General features: G+C 36.1%; 1 protein-coding gene across 1 annotated transcript; it reads left to right on the top strand.

Moving 5' to 3' along the window:
• The first annotated feature begins 5,048 nt into the window (after positions 1-5,048).
• Positions 5,049-7,237, top strand: LOC126892833 (uncharacterized). The gene is made up of 2 exons (XM_050662570.1): positions 5,049-5,499; positions 5,610-7,237. Exons 1-2 carry the CDS (start codon positions 5,049-5,051, stop codon positions 7,235-7,237), a joined length of 2,079 nt encoding a protein of 692 aa, XP_050518527.1.
• Positions 7,238-24,470: the final 17,233 nt, after the last annotated feature.

A 24,470-nucleotide genomic window follows, 5' to 3' on the forward strand; every position in this document is an offset into this window, starting at 1 on the left:
TGTGGATTGTATGTTTCTATATCAACAAAAAAATTATTACAAATTATTAGACGCTTGTATTAAAAAAAAACCATTGTTATACAACTGTTCGACTTTTTTACGTCTTAAGGCTTTCATAGCGTTCTACATAAATGAACACAAAGCAAATCTGAAATATTTTGTTTTTGCTCTGTCCTAAAATACGAATTTTAATTAACTCGCTTCTCAAAAACAAAACCCAGCACAATTTTGAAGCTTTTAGGTACAGTGGAGTAATTAATATCTACCGTTTTTTCTACACGTATTCTCCCAACAAAAGACTGATGTATTTAATTGTTCCTACATTATATCTTAATCCCCGTCTTGCTTTTATATAACACTGAGATCCGAGCAAAATCGATACGAAACAAGACGAAAGACCATTCAAGAACATACATTGCCGCTTTGTTCCAGTTGAAGGAACAGGCACAGCATTATTATGTTCAACAAATTACTAGAAACGGAAATCGCGATATTATTTTTCTTTATTAAGCCCTCGTGTATTTGCTTTCAATGCTTAATAAGTTCTGCTAAACTAACTTAAGAACAGATGTTGCAACTCGTGCAATTCTGCATTCGAATTTATTTTATCAACAGCACAAAATAAATTAATGTAGTTACTTATAAATGCAAGCGGTTATTTCAAAGAAAACGTTTACCTTGGTATAAAAGAAGGGTACTTCTTTGTGAATGAGTTTAATTTGTTTTCCTGAATACGTACAATACATATTACGTAAACAGAGCAGAGAATAAGAAATAGTAAGAAAACATTAATGTTTAATTAACAAATGTTTTTCATTGTTTATACTCGAAAAATAATTCTTTAACAACCTCCCTTCAAACAATAGAAAAAACCACTTTGTTCCTGATCCTCTGAGAAGACGGTTGTATCTTTCGCAACGTGGTAGTAACTCCTACCCTCCACATCCCACGACAAGATTCAAGGTTTGTGTAACATTATATAGTTGCTGTGGTATATTATTTTTCTTTATTAAGCTCTCGCGTATTTGCTTTCAGTGCTTAATAAGTTCTGCTAAACTAACTTAAGAACAGATGTTGCAACTCGTGCAATTCTGCATTCGAATTTATTTTATCAACAGTACAAAATAAATTAATGTAGTTACTTATAAATGCAAGCGGCTATTTCAAAGAAAACGTTTACCTTGGTATAAAAGAAGGGTACTTCTTTGTAAATGAGTTTAATTTGTTTTCCTGAATACAGTGAATACGTACAATACATATTACATTAAACAGAGCAGAGAGTAAGAAATAGTAAGAAAACATTAATGTTTAATTAACAAATGTTTTTCATTGTTTATACTCGAAAAATAATTCTTTAACAACCTCCCTTCAAACAATAGAAAAAACCACTTTGTTCCTGATCCTCTGAGAAGACGGTTGTATCTTTCGCAACGTGGTAGTAACTCCTACCCTCCACATCCCATGACAAGATTCAAGGTTTGTGTATCATTATATAGTTGCTGTGGTATATTATTTTTCTTTATTAAGCTCTCTCGTATTTGCTTTCAATGCTTAATAAGTGTTCAAATTGCATTTAAACTGTGCACAGCGAGAAAAAATAACTCCCCACGCCGCTGATGGAACACAGATAAATAGTTGTGGCCCGAGCCACTGATTCCCAAAACTTGAGCTCAGCTGTTGCTGTTGCTATGCCAAAACAACACATTTCTTGTAGTTTTCCCCTTCGCCCCCTCGAACCACCGGTAGTTCTTTTTAGTAAGTCACCAGTAGCAAATTAGACACCGTTTAAGTATGTACCTAGTGTAGCGCCGATCGTTTTAGGCACTATTGGCTCGCGTAAGCTATGATGCCAACTCTCTCAAGGGCTCTGTACCTACAAACAATTTATTATATTTAGTATCTCTGTTGTCAAAAAACAGTAAAGTGTATGAAAGTGCAGTGCCCCACTCTAGTGTAAATAGAAGAGTATGTGCAAGATTCTGACGCCTAGCCACAACGAATTTGTTGCTAACACTCTCTCTCATGTTCGTAAGTAGTGTAGTTATTCTCGCCGCTCACACCATGTATTTCTCAACCCTTTGTTTAACAATAACAAACTATTGTAGAGTATAATTCTCTCGCAGAGTATTGTTTATTTATGTTCAATGTTGATTTCCCTTTAACATTAAAGAGTTTACAGTTTCCTGTGGTATTATTTCGTAGTATTTGAACCATAGGAACTGTCCCCTTGCTCTAACCACAGGCTGAATGATTTACAACCATTCACGGTTAAAAAGTGCAGGAACCAGTGCGCATGAGCCAAAGCCCCTGGTTAGAACAAATGGTCCTTCGAGCCTTCAAAGGGTAAATGGCCCTTCGTAGCCTATTAATTTTAGTATTTCAGCCCTTGGCTGACCTTAGTTGATGTATTTGCTCTTACACCCACATTCCACCCCTTTGGATAGTATCCTAAAGCCATTCTTAAGGGCATCAAAGGTCCTTCCTGCATCACAAGCTCACTCTATCTCTTAAGATTGTTTGGAGTCCGTTCGGACTCTCTCTCTCTCTCTCTCTCTCTCTCTCTCTCTCTCTCTCTCTCTCTAAGCACGCATAGACAATAAAGTGTAATAAGTCTCCTATTTAAAGACATTGGGTGGAATGCATAAAACGTAGTAGATGCTATTGCTTCAGCAAATAGTATCTAATTTGTAGCATTTCCTTTTACATAAGAGTAGGTGCTTTGCTGAGAAGACCGTACTACACAACCGAAGTACCTGCTACTGACCTGAAGGATCTACTACTAAACATAGCGCCAGCCGTAGTGCTCTTGTTCCCATCACACCAATCGTATTACTCGAACTAAATACTTTTTCATGTGCTTTTGTGTTTTGTGAATTCACATTTTTACGTACCAAATTATTTTTAGGATAAGTGAGTAGTGAGTAAAAATGAGTGGTTCAGATTCTGAAACGACAAAACAGTTAAAGGATAAAAATGAACAAGTATTGTTTGTTAATCTTCTTGAAGACTATCAAATTTTATTTGGTAAAAGAACGGTCCCAAAAATTAAAAATTAAAAAGAAGCTACATTGAATAAATTAACTGTTGCCTTTAAATGAAATAATCGAAAAAATCCAAACAGATTTTTAAGAAATTCAACAACATGAAAACTAAGGTTAAAAAATTGTTGACGTAAAAAAACTGGTAACAAAAAATCGAACTGACTGGCAAAGAAGATTCTATGAGTTATGGAACATTGGAGAAAATCCAGTCTTGCACAGGGTACCAGGTGCTTGTCAGGCTGGTGTAACAGAGGAGATTGGGGTTTCATCACAAAAAAATAATGATGAAAACGTTCTTTTTAGCTCCAATTTTGTTTGCCAAAAACTAACAGGCAGAGCTCCTAAATATCCTAGTTCGAAGGATGAGTCGCTGATTGAACTACAGAAGACCTGCTTGCGAAAACAAGTTGAAGCAACCGAAGCTCAAATTTCTTGTGCTCGAGCTCAACAGTCTTCGGCAAAAGCTCAGGAACGAGCCGCGAATGCATTAATAAAGTTTGCTGAAGCTGGTGAGCAGTTATTCAACCATATATAAATTTTCTTTTGCATGATATATTTGAAATTAAAAATCATACTAAATTTTCTCTTCGTTTTCAGCCCTGTAACTTATTTAAATAAACAATATAGAAGTTTTTATAGGGACTTTCGGCCCTCGGTAATAATTGTAATCTTTTATTCTGCGTTTAAAATTTTCAAAAATTCTTATTAGTTTTATCAGGATTAAAAAAAATAAATGCATTTAAAAATCATTTGACCGAAATTTTGCCCAAGTATTATACATTCTTGTAATCAGTATTTCATAATGAGCTTTTAAATGGGGTGTCACATGATGTATTTTCCCATTTAAAAAATCAAAGTTATGACTGTCACCTGAAGAGGGATTGCGTAAAGTTCGAAACATTGATGCTATAATATATTATGATTATTTTAAAAATTGACCTGTCCGAGCGTTTTGCTTATATACTAAACATAATTGAGTTAATATGGGGGGTAGCCCTTATTCCAGCGCACTGTATGAATAAAACTGCACGATTCATGATAATTACCTAAATATTTTACGATAAATATCGTCATTGTATCTTCTTCCTAGTTTGTAGATTTTTCTACGACGAACATTCATAAATGCTGCCATTTTTTAACAAAAAACACCTACGCCGAAGTCATTCATCCACCAACTTCACCTAAACTGAAGCAAATTCTACTAAACTAGCAAATACTTCAAAAGCGTAGTACATCCTTCTATGTATCTGGTAAATAATAGCAGATACTACGGAGGAAAGCAAGTGCTTTGTAAGTGTAGCAAATTCTTCAAAAATGTAGTACGTACTTGAAGCATTAGCAGGTACTACGTTTTATGCATTCCACCCATTGTCTCCGGTTAAACCAACTCGCGCCCGGGCAGAATCGCTAGCGCGTGAATACAAGTTCTTCGGTAACAAAAGAATCGCAGACGAATCAACACCGCCAACGCTCCAATCAAGAAAGCTTCAAGGCTCTCAAGAAAGTTTTGAAGCGACGGCAACACCGCAAGCAATCTAGCAGTTGAAACCCCGACCCGACAAGTGGACTACAGACAGGTTTTTTCTTCATAATTTTTAAAGTAGAAATAGTTAAAACTGATTTTAATCTCACAATGATGATGAGTTATAATATTAATTTTTCGAGTTTAGGTGTATAAATATATGAAAACATTTTAGGATTTACAGGGTGTAACTCGTAATTGTTACAGTTTATGATGCATTTTATTCGTTTTACGCTGATTAAGATATATGATTTTTTTTTATGTTGTATGTAAATAGGTAGGTATAAGTATTTAGATACATGAAAAAGGTGATATGTATAACAGGTATCGCTAGTATAAAAAGTTTTTTTTGTCGGTTTACTCAGTTCAGCATACACGCGTATTTAACATAGTTTTTTCTACGACCTTGTTTTTAGTGCATAACTCAAATCTCTTAGGAAGTAAATTGATGAAAATTTGTATTTTGCTCATATAAAAGTTAAATAATGGATTACAAATCGCTATGTAATAACAGGACAGCTGCCAAAGGGCAGGTAACTCGCGTTCAGGATTGGATTAATAAAAAATCACAGGGTATTAATTCGATTTCAATTTTTGAAGCAAAATTAGACATTGTAGAGAAATATTTTGATAAGTACTCAATCGCACAAAACTCGATAGAGATTTTAGTAGAAGAAAATGACAATTTAACAGATTCTGAAGAAAGGGAGGTAACGGAAGAAATGTTTGTTATTAGTATCGCCGCGCTGAAAGATTCAATTAAAAAATTGTCCCCCTCTAGTAGCTCTACCCCCATACGCAATAATAGTTCTGTACCTGTCTCTCAAGATTTACATAGTAATGTTAAGTTACCTGACATTAAGCTCGGAAGTTTTGACGGTTCACGCCCTTCCGAATGGGGAGGCTTTATAGATATTTTCGAAGCTTTAATTGGCAGTAACTCTCGGCTTAAAGATGCTGAGAGGCTCTATTATTTACGTACCTTAGTAAGGGATCCGCCCTTAAGTTAATTGATACTTTAAAAGTTACAGATTCTAATTACGCAGTTGCACTTAAGACATTGAGAGACCGGTATGAGAACAAATCTATTGTAGTAAACGAATATTTGTCAAATATTGTACATTTCCCCCAAATTAATAAGTGTAACTCTGAGGTTTTGAGAGAGTTTGCCTCATCGCTGCGCAAGGATATCGAATGTCTCAATAATCTAAATCTCACCGATAAAGTTTTGACAGAGGCTCTTTTAGTATTTCTGTTTGAACAAAAATTAGATGCAAACTCGCGAAAGTCCTTTGAAGAAGAACGCAAAACTGCTCAAATCCCCACTCTTAAAGAATTTTTTGATTTTATAGATAAACGTTGCGTTATTTTAGAAAATTTGTCCAGTTTTGAAAACGCTAATGAGAAAAAGCACAATGTAGAAGAAAATAAAACGGTCGCGTTCAAACCTAAGGTTAACTTGCATGCAAGTTGTGAATCTAATGCTCGCCCCCCCTCGCCACGAAACCGCCCCCACTCACGCCCCAGTTCTCCGAATTTTAACGCTACTTGTGTGATTTGCAACGGTGCTCATAGAATTTATTCTTGCGCTAGATTTACCGCTCTCCCTCCTCGCGAAAGATTTAATAGTGTGAAACAGAAAAAGCTGTGTTTCAATTGTTTAGGTTATCAGCACTCAATCAAGGATTGCCGGTCAACAATAAGTTGTTCTATTTGTCGCCAAAAGCATCACACTTTGATTCACTTAGACTCACAGGCAAACTCCAACACTCAATATGCGCCGCGCTCCCAAACTTATCATACGAATAATAATCACACTCACCCACAGCACTCTAATATACGGCAAAATAATTCTTACCACGATAATTCAAGGAATCATACTCCGGACTCTCGCACACGCCGCTATTCGCAACAGGACGCACATTCGCGTCAAAGTACTACGCCAGACGCACAAGAGCGTCCAAACCAAGCCCCCCAAGCAGGTAACCATGTAAATCGTGGAAATTATAGGTCACAAACCGATGTCTCTTACGCGAGCTCGCACAACGCAGTTACACAAAATAGAAATCAGGAATCGCAAGTTTTGCTAGCCACAGCTGAAGTGGTAGTTTTCTCTCACAACGGTCAACCCATGACTGTTAAAATGTTATTAGACAACGGCTCTCAAAATAGTTTTGTAACAACAAAGTTGGCTGAACAATTAGGATTACCCTCTGAAACACAAAATTTGCATGTGTCCGGCTTATCCGGACAAGAAACGCTAATCTCTCGCGAAAAAGTTAAGCTGGAAATTAATTCAAAAGTTAATAAAAGGAATTTTGTTATTGATTGCTCTGTTATCGATACCATTTCACAACGTCTGCCACAGTATAGTATAAACCCCGCAAAATTAAATATACCTGCACATTTAATCAGTTGCTTAGCTGATAGCACATTTGCAGTGCCGTCCGAGATTCAAATTTTAGGAGGCGCTGAAATTTATTACTCGCTATTATCTCATGGGTTGTTACATTTAGGTAAAGGACTCCCATCGTTAATTAATACACATTTGGGTTGGGTGATCTCTGGTAATGTCCCCCAACATTGTCTCGAAAATACCCCCAAAGAAAAAGTTTACGCGTTTACAGGTATCTCTGACGCTCTCTCCCTCGAACATAATGAAGAAAATTTATGACTAGATACTCTCTTAAATAGATTCTGGAATCAAGAAGAAATTCTTGACACTTCCTCCCACTCCGCACCTGAAAATGAAATTGTTGAAAATTTGTTCACCTCCAGTACTAAAATTTTAGAAAATGGCACTTACGTTGTAAAAATGCCCTTTAAAACCCCCGACGAATACCTCAAGCTAGGTGACTCCTTTTCTATAGCAAAGAGGCGTTTCTTATCGCTAGAAAACAAACTTCAGAAAAACCCCAATCTGTTGAAAGATTATCAAGAATTTATTAATGATTATGTAGCTCAAGGTCACGCTCGACCCATACCCCTAACCCTTACGAATTCGCTCTCGCAGAACAAGTATTTCGTTCCCCACCTGGCCGTCATTAGAAGCGACCACGTTACGACAAAAACTCGAGTCGTGTACGATTTCTCTTGTCCCAGCAGCTCGAAGCTCTCTTTCAATGATATAGCACTTAAAGGTTATCAGGTCCAACCAGATCTGTATGACATTCTCTTAAGATTTCGTCTTTTCCCCCTCGCACTCACCGCTGACATACGTCAAATGTTTAGGCAAATCAAAACAGACCCCACACAAAATTTTTTGCAGAACATACTTTGGCGCAACTCCCCTTCAGATCAACTGGAATGTCTTGAACTCTTAACCGTGTCATTTGGTCAAACTTTTGCTCCCTACTTATCTTGTCGAGTTTTAAAGGACATCGCACAGAAAAACACTAATCTCCCTCTTGCTTCTCATGCGCTCCTCTACCAAACGTATGTTGACGATATTTTGTGTGGAGCGCACTCTCTCTCTGAATTAGAAATTTTGTACACTCAGTTAAACTCCGCCCTCGCTAACTCTGGTTTTCAATTACACAAATGGTGCAGCAATTCAATAGAGATGTTGCAAAAAATCTCTCACTCTGACCCCCAAGAAAAAGATTTAAATTTAGATGACTTACCCTGCAAAGTTTTAGGCATCAAATGGAACCCCGCTACCGATGAATTTAAAATCTCTGTCCCCACTGCTCTAGAAGTCACTCCTCTCACGAAAAGAAAAGTTTTGTCGATAATTAGCTCCTCATATGATCCCCTAGGTCTAGTAAATCCAGTCATAGTAAATGGAAAAATCCTTATGCAGAAACTTTGGCTGCAAAAAATTGATTGGGACACTCCCATCTGTGACTCCGCTATTCTTGAATATTGGCAAGATTTTGTGTCAAATCTCCTCCAGTTAAAAAATCTCGTCATCCCTAGACAATTGCAAGTTAGTAAAGATGTCTCTCGTATTGAAATTCATGGATTCGCTGACAGCAGCTCATCAGCGTATGGGTGTGCTTTGTATCTCAGAGTTAAATACTCAGATAATAGTATTTCATGTAACTTAATTTCCAGTAAAAGTCGTGTATGCCCTCTCAAGAAAATAATCACTATCCCCAAACTAGAGTTATGTGCCATGTTGCTCCTCGCGAAGTTGACTACAAAAATTTTAAGTATATTTGAAAATGATCTCCGCCCTCACTCAGTAAATTTGTGGACTGATTCCACTATTGCTTTACATTGGATAAATTCTCACCCAAGTAGATGGAACACGTTTGTAGCTAATCGTGTCAGTCAAATACAGAGTCAGTGTGAAACGTTCCAGTGGCGGCACGTTTCATCCCCAGATAATGCAGCCGACATGCTGTCTAGAGGCTCATTTCAACCTAGTAATTTTGAAATTTGGTTCCATGGCCCAGAATTCATACGAAACCCAGACTTTGAAACGCCGCAAGTAAATAACCTACCCCCACCCTCTCTCAAATTACCCGAAGAAAAGAAAGTTGTTCTTACGACTCTTGTTCAGCCTGAAAATTTTTGGCTATCTCTATTCTCTCGTTTTTCTAAGTTTTCCACCCTTCAACGTACAGTGGGGTACGTATTAAGATTCACTCAAGTACTGAAAAATAAAAAGAAAAATTCTGAACCGCTCTCCACCTCTGAACTCTCTCAAGCGCATGATCGCATAGTGAAAGCCATACAATCGCATTATTTTGCAAAAGAAATTGCAGAAATCTCCGCAAATCGCCCCTTGTCAAATAAGCAGTTATTAAGTTTGAATCCCTTTCTCGACTCTTCTAATTTCCTCCGCGTAGGCGGCAGGCTCGCTAACGCTGAGATACCCTTCGATCAAAAATTTCCGCTATTGCTCCCCTCCAAAGCTCACGTTGTCACACTCATGATCAAAAAAGAACACATTCGTTTGCGGCATGCAGGACCGCAAAATACACTCTCAAATCTCCGACTCAGATATTGGCCACTCAATGCTCTCAGAGAAATTAAACGCATTATCCACTCTTGTACTATTTGTCACAGGTTCAACGCAAAAGTAGCTGAACAGATTATGTCAGATCTCCCCAAAGAAAGGATTTGTGCATCCCGCCCATTTTTCAAAGTAGGTGTCGACTTTGGAGGACCCTACCTCGTAAAATCTTCAAAATTGAGAAAAGTCCCAGTAACGAAATGTTACATCGCAGTTTTTGTCTGCATGGTCACGAAAGCGGTACATGTAGAACTTATCTCCAATCTCACCACAGAGGCATTCTTAGCGACTCTCAAAAGATTCATAGCTCGTAGAGGTAACCCTTCCAAAATATTTAGCGATAATGGTTCGAACTTTCAAGGGGCAAGAAATCAACTGAAAGAACTCTATGATTTTTTCAAAACCCAAAGTAATTATGACGCAATTAGAGAATATTTATCGCAGAATGAAACGCAATGGCAGTTCATTCCCCCTAGGGCTCCTCACTTCGGTGGGCTTTGGGAAGCTTCCATCAAAAGTGTAAAATACCATTTACAAAGAATCCTAGGTAACTCTAGTTATACCTTTGAAGAACTCTACACAATATTAGCACAGGTTGAAGCAATATTGAACTCTAGACCTCTATCTCCAATATCAAATGACGCCTCCGACTTGCAGCCACTCACACCTGGGCACTTCCTCATTGGTGGTCCAGTAACCGCGTATCCCGACAAAGATATTTCAGAACAATTAGACAATAAACTCACATCTTGGCAAAGGTGCACTAAGGCACAGCAAATATTCTGGAAAAGGTGGACAAAAGATTATCTTAACAGGTTGCAGCAACGCCCAAAGTGGTTACGCCCACAAACAGATCTGAAAGTAGATCAAGTTGTTTTAATAAAAAATGAAGACACGCCTCCATTAAAGTGGCCTCTAGCTAGGGTATTAGAGGTAATACCAGGGAAAGACGGTAAGGTTAGAGTCGTACGTCTTAAAACGACAAATGGTGAATATACCAGGTCCATCACAAAAGTTTGCCCCCTCCCTTCAGATGACATGGTCGCCTCATCAAATTAAACCAGCTGCGTTATATATATATGCATATATGTAAGATTGTTAGGTATCGTGTTGTCGTTTGTCGCGTAGTGTAGTCTTCTCCGCCTTGTATATGGATGGCCGCTTTTCCGGTGGTGGCAGAATGTTCAAATTGCATTTAAACTGTGCACAGCGAGAAAAAATAACTCCCCACGCCGCTGATGGAACACAGATAAATAGTTGTGGCCCGAGCCACTGATTCCCAAAACTTGAGCTCAGCTGTTGCTGTTGCTATGCCAAAACAACACATTTCTTGTAGTTTTCCCCTTCGCCCCCTCGAACCACCGGTAGTTCTTTTTAGTAAGTCACCAGTAGCAAATTAGACACCGTTTAAGTATGTACCTAGTGTAGCGCCGATCGTTTTAGGCACTATTGGCTCGCGTAAGCTATGATGCCAACTCTCTCAAGGGCTCTGTACCTACAAACAATTTATTATATTTAGTATCTCTGTTGTCAAAAAACAGTAAAGTGTATGAAAGTGCAGTGCCCCACTCTAGTGTAAATAGAAGAGTATGTGCAAGATTCTGACGCCTAGCCACAACGAATTTGTTGCTAACACTCTCTCTCATGTTCGTAAGTAGTGTAGTTATTCTCGCCGCTCACACCATGTATTTCTCAACCCTTTGTTTAACAATAACAAACTATTGTAGAGTATAATTCTCTCGCAGAGTATTGTTTATTTATGTTCAATGTTGATTTCCCTTTAACATTAAAGAGTTTACAGTTTCCTGTGGTATTATTTCGTAGTATTTGAACCATAGGAACTGTCCCCTTGCTCTAACCACAGGCTGAATGATTTACAACCATTCACGGTTAAAAAGTGCAGGAACCAGTGCGCATGAGCCAAAGCCCCTGGTTAGAACAATAAGATCTGCTAAACTAACTTAAGAACAAATGTTGCATTTCATGTAATTCTGCATTAGAATTTATTTTATCAACGGCACAAAATACATTAATGTAGTTACTTATAAATGCAAGCGGTTATTTCAAATGAAACTTTCACCTTGGTATAAAAGAAGGGTACTTTTTGTGAATGAGTTTAATTTGATTCTCTGAATACGTAAAATATTACATAAACAGAGCAGATAATAAGAAATAGTAAGAAAAAATTAGGATTCTTTAGTAAATGTTTCTTATTTTTTATACTCGAAAACCAATTCTTTAACAACCGTCGTTCAGACAGTAGAAAAAAATCACTTTGTTCCTAGCCTGATGAGAAGACGGTGGTGTCTTTCGCTACGTGGTAGCAATCGCTACACTCCACATCCAACCACAGGATTCAAGTTTTGTGTAAACTGAGATTGTTGCTATGGTATAGACTTACATCGTTGCTGTGGTATATTATTTTTCTTTATTAAGCAGTCGTGTATTTACTTTCAATGCTTAATAAGTTCTGCTAAACTAACTTAAGAACAGATGTTGCAATTCGTGCAATTCTGCATTCGAATTTATTTTATCAACAGCACAATATAAATTAATGTAGTTACTTATATATGCAAGAGGTTATTTCAAAGTTAGGGATGGCGGTTGTTGTCAAAACACCAGTTTTCGGTTATACCGGTTTTTTACTTAGGGTTTAACCTGGAGGTTATAACCGGTCAAATAAACCGGTTATCCCAAAAACCGGTTTTCGATTTTTGGATCCATATTCAATACTCAATAGGTTACAATATTACATTTACATTGCAGTTTAGTTTGTGATACTCCACATGTCCATTTTCAATATAATGGTAGGGGAGCCCAAGCGGGGATTTTTGCAGTTACTCGAGCGCGTCAGATTATTACATAGGGAGGAACCTTATACCCTGAAAATGTACCTCTACCATATATTGGCTCTTAATGCTGGGGAGTTCGTTAAGGGAGGGGGGGGGGGTGAAAGAAAAAAATCTATCCTTAGAAAAACTCGAAATCGTTAGATTAAGATAAGTGTACATTTCAAAAATCTGATGATTTGAGCGGGGCGTAAGGAAATGGGCGAGTCCCAAAGTTTCACATGAAAAATGCGAATATTTCGCGAAATGAATGTCAAATCGAAAAACTAAAAAATACGAGCTCAATATTTTCCAAAAATCTATCGAATGATACCAAACACGACTTCCCACGGAGATAGGTGGGGGGTAAATTTAAAATTTTAAATACGAATCCCGCGATATTTTGCGAAATGAACATCAGATCGAAAAACTGAAAAATGCACTTATTCAATATGTTTGAAAAATCTATCGAATGGCACCAAACACGACCCCCCACGGAGGTGGGGTGGGGGTTACTTTAAAATCTTAAATGGGAGCCCCCATTTTTTATCGCAGATTTGGATTCCTTACGTAAAAATAGTTCATTCTCGTTTGTGTGGGTATAGCATCTATAAAAAAATTATAATACAACTATAACTGCACAGTTGATTGATACTAACATCTATTTTTACTAGGATTCCCCAATTCAACAAGACGTACCTATTTTCAAGTTCATCAAAATAGCCAATTCATCTTATCACATTTCATAAACATATTTCACTGAGAGAGTCATTAACGAATATAAACATTAAGCAAATCGAGAATTATTGATGAATTTAAACCAAGAATATTTTTTTCTCTGAATTCATTATGATATCATACTTATCCGGTTTTTCACCGGTTATTACTTTAATAAGAAAAACGGGTTATAACCGGGACAAAAAAACAACCGGTAAAACCGGTTATTGTGAAGTAAATAAACCGGTTTTAGGTTATAATCGGTAGGTTTTTCCCATCCCCATTCAAAGGAAAGTTCACCTTTATACATATAAAAGAGGGATGCTGCTTTGAAAATGAGTTTAATTTGTTTTTATGAATACGTAAAATATTACATAAACAGATCAGAGAATATAGGGGAGTGCAATTAGAACGAAAATGTGCATTGTTTCGGAAAAATTCAAACAAGCTTATATTTTTCTAAAAATTTTTTTGTTAGTTTATATACATGTTAAAGTAAAAGTTCTACTCGCGGATTTGGCCGCTAATTGTTTATTAATTGTTTAAACAATAACAATTGTTTTGTATTAATAATTTTAAAAATATCGTTAAATTCATCATTTTACTTTGATCAAATATGTTTCTATTTTGTTTTTGATTATACTGAATCCGAATATGGCATTGCAATTTGAAAATTCTTATACAGAAGCTCTTATACAGTATGTCTCCGTAGCTAGGAACCACATGAAAAACTTTTTATTTTCAATTTCACGAAAAAAAGTTATTCTTCATAAAATGCTCTGGATAGTCAAAAATCTAAAACTCAACCATCATATATCAAATTTTATCAATTTTATGTCAAAAATATGAATTTCGTTAAAGAGTAAAGTACCTTTATATTTCAGAATATCAAAAAACGCTATTATGAAAAGTCCTTTGAAATTAAAAACTATGTTTAAATATACAATTACATTATTCTAATCAAAATTTTTTTTTTCAATTTTTCCTCAAATTACGGATAGTCATCATCATTTTATTACAATTATGATAACTATTTTATTATCACTTTTGCGAAAAAAGTTATTCTTCATAAAATACTCTCCCTGGTCTAAAATCTAAGATACAACCATCAGATATTAAACTTTTTTAATTTTATACGAGATATGTAAAAAATATTAATTTTTCTTAAGAGTGTGCCTTTATTATTCACAATATTTTAATTAGAAGGATGTAATTGAACACTAAAACAATTTTTTTAATTCCAAACAACACTCTTGAGTGAAATTTATATTTTTTGACATACCTCGTATAAAATTCATTAAATTTGATATTTGATGATTGCATCTTAGATTATATACGATGCAGAGTATTTTGTAAGGAATAACTTTTTTTCGTAAAACTGATAATAAAAAAGTTATCAATAGGTTCCAAGTTACGCAGACATACTGTGTAAGAGCTAAAAAATTTTTTTTGCTGAACATTTATTATTGTTAAATGTATTTTAGATAAGTTTTACAGAAAAAAGTTTTGATCATTTTATATAAACATATTTTTAGCTGGTAATTTTCGGTTTTTATATTACATTTTTGTTATCTTTCTTAATTTTTTCAAAAAGAAATAGTATATTTCGTTTCTAAAGTAAAATAATTCAGTGCATTTTAAACACTACATCCCAAGCTTTAAAAAAGCAATTATAAAACTGTAATAGATCTGTTAAAACTTAAGTAATACCGTCTTAAAGTTGTGGTAATTCTATAAAACTACGAATATTTCAAAAATTACATTTTTTTAAGACGTCACATCATTTGAATTAAATTTTTGAGATTTTTTTTGAATGAAACATAATTTAGTACGATGCTTGGAAGGTAAGTTGTGCAAAATTGAGGGTCTTATAAGAAAAATTGTATTAGTTACACATTTTTAAATCATTTTTAAACAAAATTCATGTAAGGCTCACTTTCCGCCCCCCGTACTTATGCCCATACATTTTATTTCTTTCTATTATAACCATAAGATAAGCTTAATTTTTCTTCTTTTAGGTTCAATCTGTAAAATTTCATTTGATCCATTAGTTAAAGAATTACATTAAAATAACTCAACCGTGCACTTCGCCGTTCGCTAGTTTACAGTGCGCCAATGTTTGTGAGAAGACTTTAGCGACTGTGTTTGTGAGACTTTAGCGTTATAAATAAAAAATTATAGAAGATACAGATTTAATTTTAGAAAATCATTTATACAGTGTGTCCACGGTTGGGGTGCCCCAAAGAAAAAACTTTTTTATTTTCAATTTTAGCGAAAAATGTTATTCTTGATAAAAAGTTTTGCTTGTTCTAAAACCCGGTAAAATGAAATAAAATTCAAGTTTTTCAAAACCTGCTTAATTTCGTAGCCAATTTTATGGAAAGACCTATAAATTTTTGCACCAAGTTCGAAATCGTAACAATACATAATCTAGTATTGCTAAGCTAAAATGTAACTTAGCAACTGTTAACTCCGATAAATAATTTGCGAATTGTAATTTTTTTCGTCAATATTAAGCGTTCTTCTTCTTAGGGTGCCTGTCCGTTCCGAACGTTGGCGATCATTCTGGCTATGATGACTTTGTTAGTTGCTATACGGAATAGTTGAGTTGAGGTCTTTCTATACCATGCTCTCAGGTTAGCAAGCCAGGATATTCTTCTTCGTCCTGGGGTCCTTTTTCCTTCAATTTTACCTTGTAAAATACACTGGAGTAGCTGGTATCTGCCTTGATTTCTCATTATATGCCCTAAGTACTGCAGCTTACGGCCCTTCACGATGTTGACTAAATCTGCGGTTGTGTTCATCCTCCGTAGTACTTCTTCATTGGTGACTTTGTCTGTCCATGGTATTTTCAGGATCCTTCTGTACAGCCATAGCTCAAAAGCTTGAAGTTTCGATAGAGTTTCCGCCTTCAAGGTCCACGTTTCTACTCCGTATAAAAGCACTGAGTACACGTAACATTTAAGGAGCCTTATCTTTGTTTTTAGAGTGATGTCATGGCTCTTGAACACAGAGCTCATAGTCAAGAATGCACTTTTTGCCTTTCCGATGCGACATTTAATCTCTTGAGTATTGTCCCACGACTCATTGATTATAGTGCCCAAATAGTTGTATTGTGAGACACGTTCAATTCTCATTTGGTTCACATACAGATTTACTCCAGTTATGTTTTGCTTGCTGATGATCATTAGCTTGGTTTTGCTGGTGTTTATATCTAGTCCATATGTTCTACTGGTTTCAGTTATTTTATTCATTAAGTTTTGCAGCCCTTCTATGGTATTGGAAAACACTATTGTATCATCTGCATATCGCAGGTTACTGAGCTTGACTCCATTTATTGAGATGCCTTCATCAATATCTTTTAGAGCCTCTTCAAAAATGTGCTCTGAGTACAGATTGAATATCAGCGGTGAAATTAAGCATCCCTGTCTCACTCCCCTTAAGATTTTGATCTGATCTGTATATTCTCCATCTATTCGGAGCACTGCTGATTGATTCCAATACAGGTTAGCTATTATTTTCAGGTCTCTTCCGTCAATCCCTGTCCTCTTCAGCACTTCCATCATTTGTTCATGTCGGACTCTATCAAAAGCCTTTTTGTAGTCAATCAGGCATGCAAAAACATCACAACTGACATTTCTACATTTCTGAAACAACACCTGCACACTAAATAAAGCCTCCCTCGTACCAACGGCGTTCACAAATCCAAACTGATTGGGCGCAATTTGTTCTTCGCATTTTCGGTAAATTCTATTATGGATGACTTTTAAAAACAGCTTGAGAAGATGGCTCATTAGGCTTATGGTCCTATAGTCTTCACAAACTTTTGCTCCTGGTTTTTTGGGCAACAGTACAAACTCAGATTTGAGCCACTCTGCTGGTATTTTTCCTGCCTTATATATGTCATTAAATATTTCAGTTATTATTTTTATTTGTGCTCCATTTAATAGCTTTAGCAGTTCTGAAGGTATTTCATCAAGTCCCGGTGCCTTTCCATCCTTCATTTGTCTGATGGCTGTGGTTACTTCTTCTGGTAGGATTTCGGGACCTGAATTATCTTCAATGGTGGGTTCTTTTCCTGCTCTAAGGTCGTGGAAAAGTTTCCCCAAGTATTCTTCCCATACTTTCTTTTTATCTTCTTTGGTTATGGCAAGATTGCCTTCATCATCTGTTATTTTTCCGCTGCTGCGTTTTCGGAACTTCCCAGCTATTTCCTTCACTTTTCGATGGACATTGAAATTGTCATATCGACTCTGATACTCCTCTATTTCTTGACATTGTTCTGTTTTTTGTTTCTCTTTTGCTTCTCTTATCTTTCTTCTGACGATGGTATGTATTCTTTTATATTCTTTGAGATTTTCTTTGTTCTTTTTTCTCTGATCCATAAGCTCGAGTATTTCATCGGTCATCCATGATTTCCGTTTCTCTGTATCTTTCTTCAGATGTTGTTCTTTTATTTCTCTCACTGTTTCTTGTATGACGGTTAAACTTCCATCTATAGTTCCTGCATTTCTGCATTTTAGCATCTTTGTATTGAGGTTTTCACTCACCCTCAGTTGAACATTGGGATCTTTCAGTTTTCTAATATCATACCTCTTGATCGACTTACTTGTAACCCTCTTCATTCTGACTTTGAAATTACCTACAACTGGTACATGATCAGAATTTATGTCTGCCCCCGGGTATGTTTTGACATATGTACAGCTGTTTCTATACCTTTTATTTACTAGTATGTAATCAATCTGATTTCTCACAATCCTTCCCACAGAATCCTGTGGAGATTTCCAGGTGTACAGTTTCCTTGGGTGTAACTTAAACCAGGTGTTCGTTATTACTAATTGATTTGCTTCCGCAAAAATTTCCAATGTATCTCCCCGATCGTTCCGGTTTCCTAGTCCAAATGGTCCAACTGCAGATGATGTTTTGCTAGCCCCAAATTTTGGCATTGAAGTCACCCATGACAATTGTTAGGTCTTGCTTTTTCAACCTTTTCACGACTTCATCAATTCTACGGTATAGTTCTTCTACCTCTTCTTCTGTTCCTTCTGTTGTAGGTGCATACACTTGAATTATATTGATGTCGATTGGTCTTGCTTTCAGTTGTATGAGCATAACTCTTGCTGAGACTGGGATGAAGTTGTCAACAGATTTTGCAACTTCTTTTGTCAATATAATACCGACACCTAATTCGTGTTTGCCGTTATCTATTCCAGAGTAGTATACGCGGTGTTCTCCGATATTTGCGGTTCCTGAGCCTGGCCAACGCATCTCGCTTATTCCTAGAATATTTAATTTCATGTGTGCCATTTCTTGGATTGCATTCTGGATTTTACCTTCCTGTGCCATGCGCCATTAAGCGTTCAACAAAGATTATCTTGTGAACTGTCATTCTTGGTAAATATGTTGCTTGTTCTAAAACCATATGAAAGGAAAACAGTAAATTTAAATATCAATAACAAAACAATAATAAAGGAAAATAGAAAAACTAACAATAAATAAAACAACTATTCGACGTAACCTCCACCAACTTTAAAACATCTCTCCACCCTATTTTTAAATTCTTTATAAGCGTTTATTAGCATGTCTGGGGTGATTCCTCTGATGGCATTAATGATTGCTTGTTTCAAATCTGCAATATTTACAAGATAAAATCTTTGTTCGATGCTTAACATTGTCTTCTCCAAAAAGAATGACAATTTGCAAATTTTATTTATCGGAGTTGACAGCTACGAAGTTACATTGCAGTTTAGCCACACTATATTATTTTTACGATTTTGAACTTAGGGCAAAAATTTATAGGGTTTTGCATAAAATTGGCTACAACATTAAGCATGTTTTGAAAAACTTGAATTTTACTTTGTTTTATGGGGTTTTAGAATAAGCAAAAATTTTTATCAAGAATGACATTTTTCGCTAAAGTTGAAAATAAAAAAGGTTTCCTCTAAGGCACCCCAACCGTGGACACAGTGTATAAGATTTTTTTTGTAAAATTTTCTGAATTTTTCAATGGTCAAGTCAGTTTTGTTCTAAAATTTATATTTTTGGAGTTATTTAAAAAACCATCAAACTTCGTAGTTCATTTGTTTAATAAAAAATGAAGCACCCACTTCTCGAGTAGAACTTTTTGATATGTTGTTTATTAAACATTTCTTAATGAAATTACAAAAAGTTCTATTTTGTTTGATTTTTTCCGAAGTTAAAATCTATATGCACTCCCCTAATAAGAAATATTAAGAAAAATTATTAGGATTATGTATCAAATGTTTCTCATTGTTTATCTACGGTAATTTCAGCGGTAGTTGTGTTATCCTTAGGGAAATTAGATATGCATTAGTGTCCAGTCGTCTCTATTTGATTAGCTAAATTATGTATTTGTTAATAATACCGAGACATCAAAACAAGATAATGCAGTGAATAATAAATATCGATAGAGGGTGAAAGGCTAGTTTCTGACGTCTATAAAATAACAAACATATTCATTAATATAAGGAAAATTCCTACAGAAAATCAGGTATATTGGAAGACACCAATACGGTCTTTACCATTCGAAATACATAGCCGTGTGTATTTCTCTCTTCAGTCACGAGTCCGCGGAGGGAGTGTAGTAGTCATGGTGATATCGTTTGTTGTTCGTCTCTGGCCATTCCTGTTAACTCATGCATAGGTCTTTTACAGACTGCTGTAAAATTTGGTTGATCCATCTTGTTCTTCCTCTGAGATGTTCCTCGTGATCTTCGGCCTTCTACCTTGGACAACACTGGGGAATAATTCTGTACCATCCGTGAATAAGTGGATAAGTCAAGTTTTCGTAAAAACAAGATATTTCAATCTTGAAATAGTTCTCTTTCAATTCCGTCACGTGAATAAATGAGTAATTCAAATATGCAATAGCTTACTTGGTAGAAGCCCGTGAATATTTGGATTTGACGAATTATTAGCTATCAGAACCGGTATATCGACTAATCTAATATTGAAGTTTTAAATATTTGTTTGAAATAATGTATCTTAACTTGACCATCCGGGTACATAATATTCAGTCCGTGAATAACTAGGTATGTAGAAATACCCACTTGGGCACGTTGCATTTTGCTTTATTTTTCTCGGTATATTCAATTACCTGTTTATCAACATAACAAAATAGTAGGGGGGTTTTACATTTTAATTAGGAGTAACTAGATATTCAAGTCAAGACTAGTCCGTCAGGACAGGAAAAGATTCCTACAAGACAAAGGAAAAAGATCAAGACCATGTTTCAGTGGAAAACGAGCCAAGTAGTACAGAAAAAAAGAAGAAACAGGAAAGGACACGAAAGCAAAGACAAGAAAGTAAAGAACTCAGAAATGCTGGTAAAAGTTACACTACTGAAAAAGGAAAGGTCGTAAAACCTAGAAATATGAGGCCATTAAAAGCATGTCGTATGAAATGTAATGAAAGGTTTTCAGATGAAGACCGGAGTAAATGTTTTCAAAATTGTTGGAATTTGGGAAGTCGGGATAGAAGGGCTACCTATATTGCTTCTCTAATTAACTTTAATCCAAAGAAAACAGAAAAGCTAGGACCAAGAAAAAAATATAGAGAATGTTCATATAAATATAGCGTCATTATTGCTGGCATACAAAAGCCAATTTGTAAAACTTGCCCCATTGCAACCCTTGGCAAAACTAAAGGATTTATTGAGATGGTGGGTGAAAAGAAAAAAATGCATTTTCTGGAATTATTTCTCCTAATAGACGTGGAATTGCGCCATCAGGTAATCAAACGCTCTGCAGAAGAAATTCAAAATGCCAAAGATCACATTTTGTTATTTCCTAAATACGAGAGCCACTATTGCAGAAATAGGACATCTAAAAAGTACTTGTCTAGTGACTTATCTATTGCTAAAATGTATGACGTGTACAAAAACACAGTCGGAAAACCCGTTTCATTAACATTGTACAAGAACTGCTTCTACAGTTTGTACCAAGCACATTGCCTCAAAGCACAGATAAGCTTCTGCCAATTAGTAAGGAGAAAAAGAAAGACCTACTTGATCCTTTGCCGCTCATCGATGAAGTTTTTCGTAGCTTTTACCGAAATTTGCCCACTACAGATATGCAAGACTTGGACCCTGATTTGGAAGAGTTTGATGCAGATAATCAGTAGCTTTTCAGTTTCCTTTTCCAATTAACGTTGATGTTACTTTTTATAAAAAAATAAAGTATAAAAAAATGTTGAATTTTTTGTCCTGGAAATTTACACTAAGTACAATAAGTCGGTAACTTAATAAGACCACAGAAATTTGGCGTCAATAAGTGGGTAAGTTAGATTTTTTTTTGTAAGTGACATGCTCAAAGCTCATAATTATGTACGTCATTCGTTGCATGATTACCCACCAATTTCTACGAAAACGAAACTGAACTTAAATTTTTTATTCTTCAAAACTAATAAAATGTTTAAAATGGCCATACTGAAAAGTTTGTATTTTTGATTTATCGACTTATTCACAGATGGTACAGAATTTGAAAGTAGACTAGGGCTAAGCTACTATGTTTATAAATAATAATTTTCCTATTAAAATTGTTGAAAATATAAGTTTATAAACAAGAATTTTGAAATAAATAATAATTGGTTTTTTTTAGATTCAATACAGAAAGTTTAACTCAAAATAATAAGTTATGACGAGTTTTGATAGTTTTTTTATTGGAAATATTCAAAGATAGTTTCATTTTAGACTCTCGTTTATTTGAATCATCTACAGATTTGCAAGGTATTTTTCCAGCAATATCATTACTACCGGATGCTTGGATGCTGTGTATGGTGACTTTTCTCCTTCGATGGCAACCATCAAAAATGGGTTTAATAAGTTTCAACGTGATCGCACGTCGGCCGTCGGCTTTTGGTGAGCCATGCCTAGATGCCACGAAAATGGCTACCACGAAGAACAACGTGAAAAAATCCACGATCTCGTATTGGCAGTCCGCCGACTGAAGTTGAGCGAGATAGCTGAGAGAATAGGTATCTCAAAAGATCGCGTGGGTCATATTTCGCAAGAAATTTTTGGTATGAGAAAGCTGTCAGCAAGGATGGTGCCGCATTTGCTCACTCTGAGGTTATTTGACGCTATTTAAGCCTGATGCAAGCACTGCAAGTCTCAACAACAACCCTAGAACCAGATATTCTAAGGTCTGAAGTCGATGAAGCCATAAAACACCTTAAAAAAATAAATCACCTGGTTGCGATGATATCACGGTAGAACTTTTACAGAACATGGGTGAACATGGTCTCCAATTAATGTGGAGACTGTGCAATCATGTATGGAGAATCTGCAAATGGCCCAGTGATTGGTGTACCGCACCATTTACTCCCATCCATAAGAAAGGCGTAACCACAAAATGCAGTAACTACCGAACCATCTCACTAATTTCACACCCAAGTAAAATTCTGTTGAGAATCATCAAGTGTTGCATGCAGACATACCTGGATAGACAAATACCACAAGAACAGGCAGGTTTCGTGAAGGGTAAAGGCACAAGGGAGCAGATTCTTAATATGCGACAACTCATTGAGAAAGCACGAGAATTCAAAATTCTGATGATCATCTGCTTTCTGGATTATCAGAAGCCATTTGACTGTGTAGACTGGACAGTTTTGTGGAAAGTTCTACATGAGATGGGGGTTCCTGATCATCTGTCAGCTCTGGTGAAAAGCCTATATGAGAACAGTGAAACCAGAATAAGAATTGAAAACCATAAGTTCGATCCTTTTAAAATAGGTAGAGGAGTCCGACAAGGATGTATTGTACCTCCAAGTCTTTTTAATTTCTATGGGGAATATATAATGAAAAAAGCACTCGACAAATGGAATTGCGGTATTTCTATCGCAGGAAAGAAGATATCAAATCTCAGATATGCAGATGATACAACATTAATAACTGCATCCGAAGAAGAAATGTCCAGCCTGCTGCAGCTAGTGGAAGCCGAAAGCAATAGATGTGGTCTCAAGATAAATAAACAAAAAACAAAAATTATGATAGTAGATTATTCAAATTCACTTCAGACAACATGAGCCTTAGACCAGTTTGAAGTGGTTAACGAGTTCAATTATCTAGGATCCTACATCAGTAATACAGGATCTTATGAAACAGAAATACGTAGGAGAATAGGCTTGGCTAAAAACGCTATGAGTCGATTATCGAAAATCTGGAAAGATCGCTCCTTGTCGAAGAACACCAAAATAATATTAGTACGTGCCTTAATTTTTCCCATATTTAATTACGGATCCGAAGCATGGACAATGAAATCGGACGACAGAAAAAGGATTGACGCCTTTGAAATGTGGTGCTGGAGAAGAATGCTTCGGATCTCATGGACGGAACACAGAACAAATCACTCAATCCTCCAAGAGCTTAATATTCACACTCGACTTTCCTCTATTTGCCTCTCCACCGTCTTAAAATTTTTCGGCCATATTGCAAGAAGAAGTGATGATAATCTTGAGAGACTTATAATTTCGAGAAACGTTGAAGGGCGCAGAAGTAGAGGTCGCTCACCTACTCGATGGACGGATCAAGTACAGAAAGCCAGTGGAAAAACATTCTCTGATTCCATGAGGGAAGCTCAGGACAGAAGCCGATGGAAAGAGATAGTTGCTCGTATTATAGGGAATCACGACACTCAGCAATGAGGAAACGACTGAGGAGGAGGAAGCCTGATGTAATATTATACCTGATAGGTAATGGTCTATAAATACCTAGGTTATGAGATTCGTATAGGAAAAGATAACCAAACCGTTGAGCTTCTCCGTCGTATAAGACTGACTTAGGCAGCCTTCGGCAAGCTGAACCATGTTTTCAAATCGTCTGACATACCAACATTCCTTAAAAGAAAAACCTTTAATCAGTGTGTTCTGTCAGTGTTGACTTACAGTGCGGAGACGTTGACCATGACAATAAGGACAGTGCAAAAGATCTGTGTTGTAACGGTGCGAAGGTCAATGACCACCCCTTAATTTTTTTGTGTTGAGACAATATTTATATTACGACCCCGGTATAGGCATTTTGTCTAATAGTTTCGTATTCCGAAGCCGCGAATTGTCTCATGATTTATATCTGAAGTAGGATGTTTACATGAATATTTTCAAGTTTCTCACAGACGTATGATATTGCGTAATTCTTTTCTACATTGCAATGTATTTTTCGTTCTTCATAGTATTGGATCATCCGATTTGTTTTGTTTATCTTCGGCGAGTTATCAAAGAAGTTTAATAGTTTTCCGAGACGAAGGTCTAGAGTTTGTTGATAAGTCGTACCCATTAGACTCAGATTACTGCTTCTACCGACTTTGGGACTGTAGGAAATGTTTATCTAAGAGATAAAGGGATCAGCGATAAAGTTTGTCAAGTGTTTTGAGTCGACAATCGTC

The sequence above is a fragment of the Diabrotica virgifera genome, chromosome 9, assembly GCF_917563875.1.
Source record: "Diabrotica virgifera virgifera chromosome 9, PGI_DIABVI_V3a".
In the NCBI taxonomy this organism is placed as follows: domain Eukaryota; kingdom Metazoa; phylum Arthropoda; class Insecta; order Coleoptera; family Chrysomelidae; genus Diabrotica; species Diabrotica virgifera.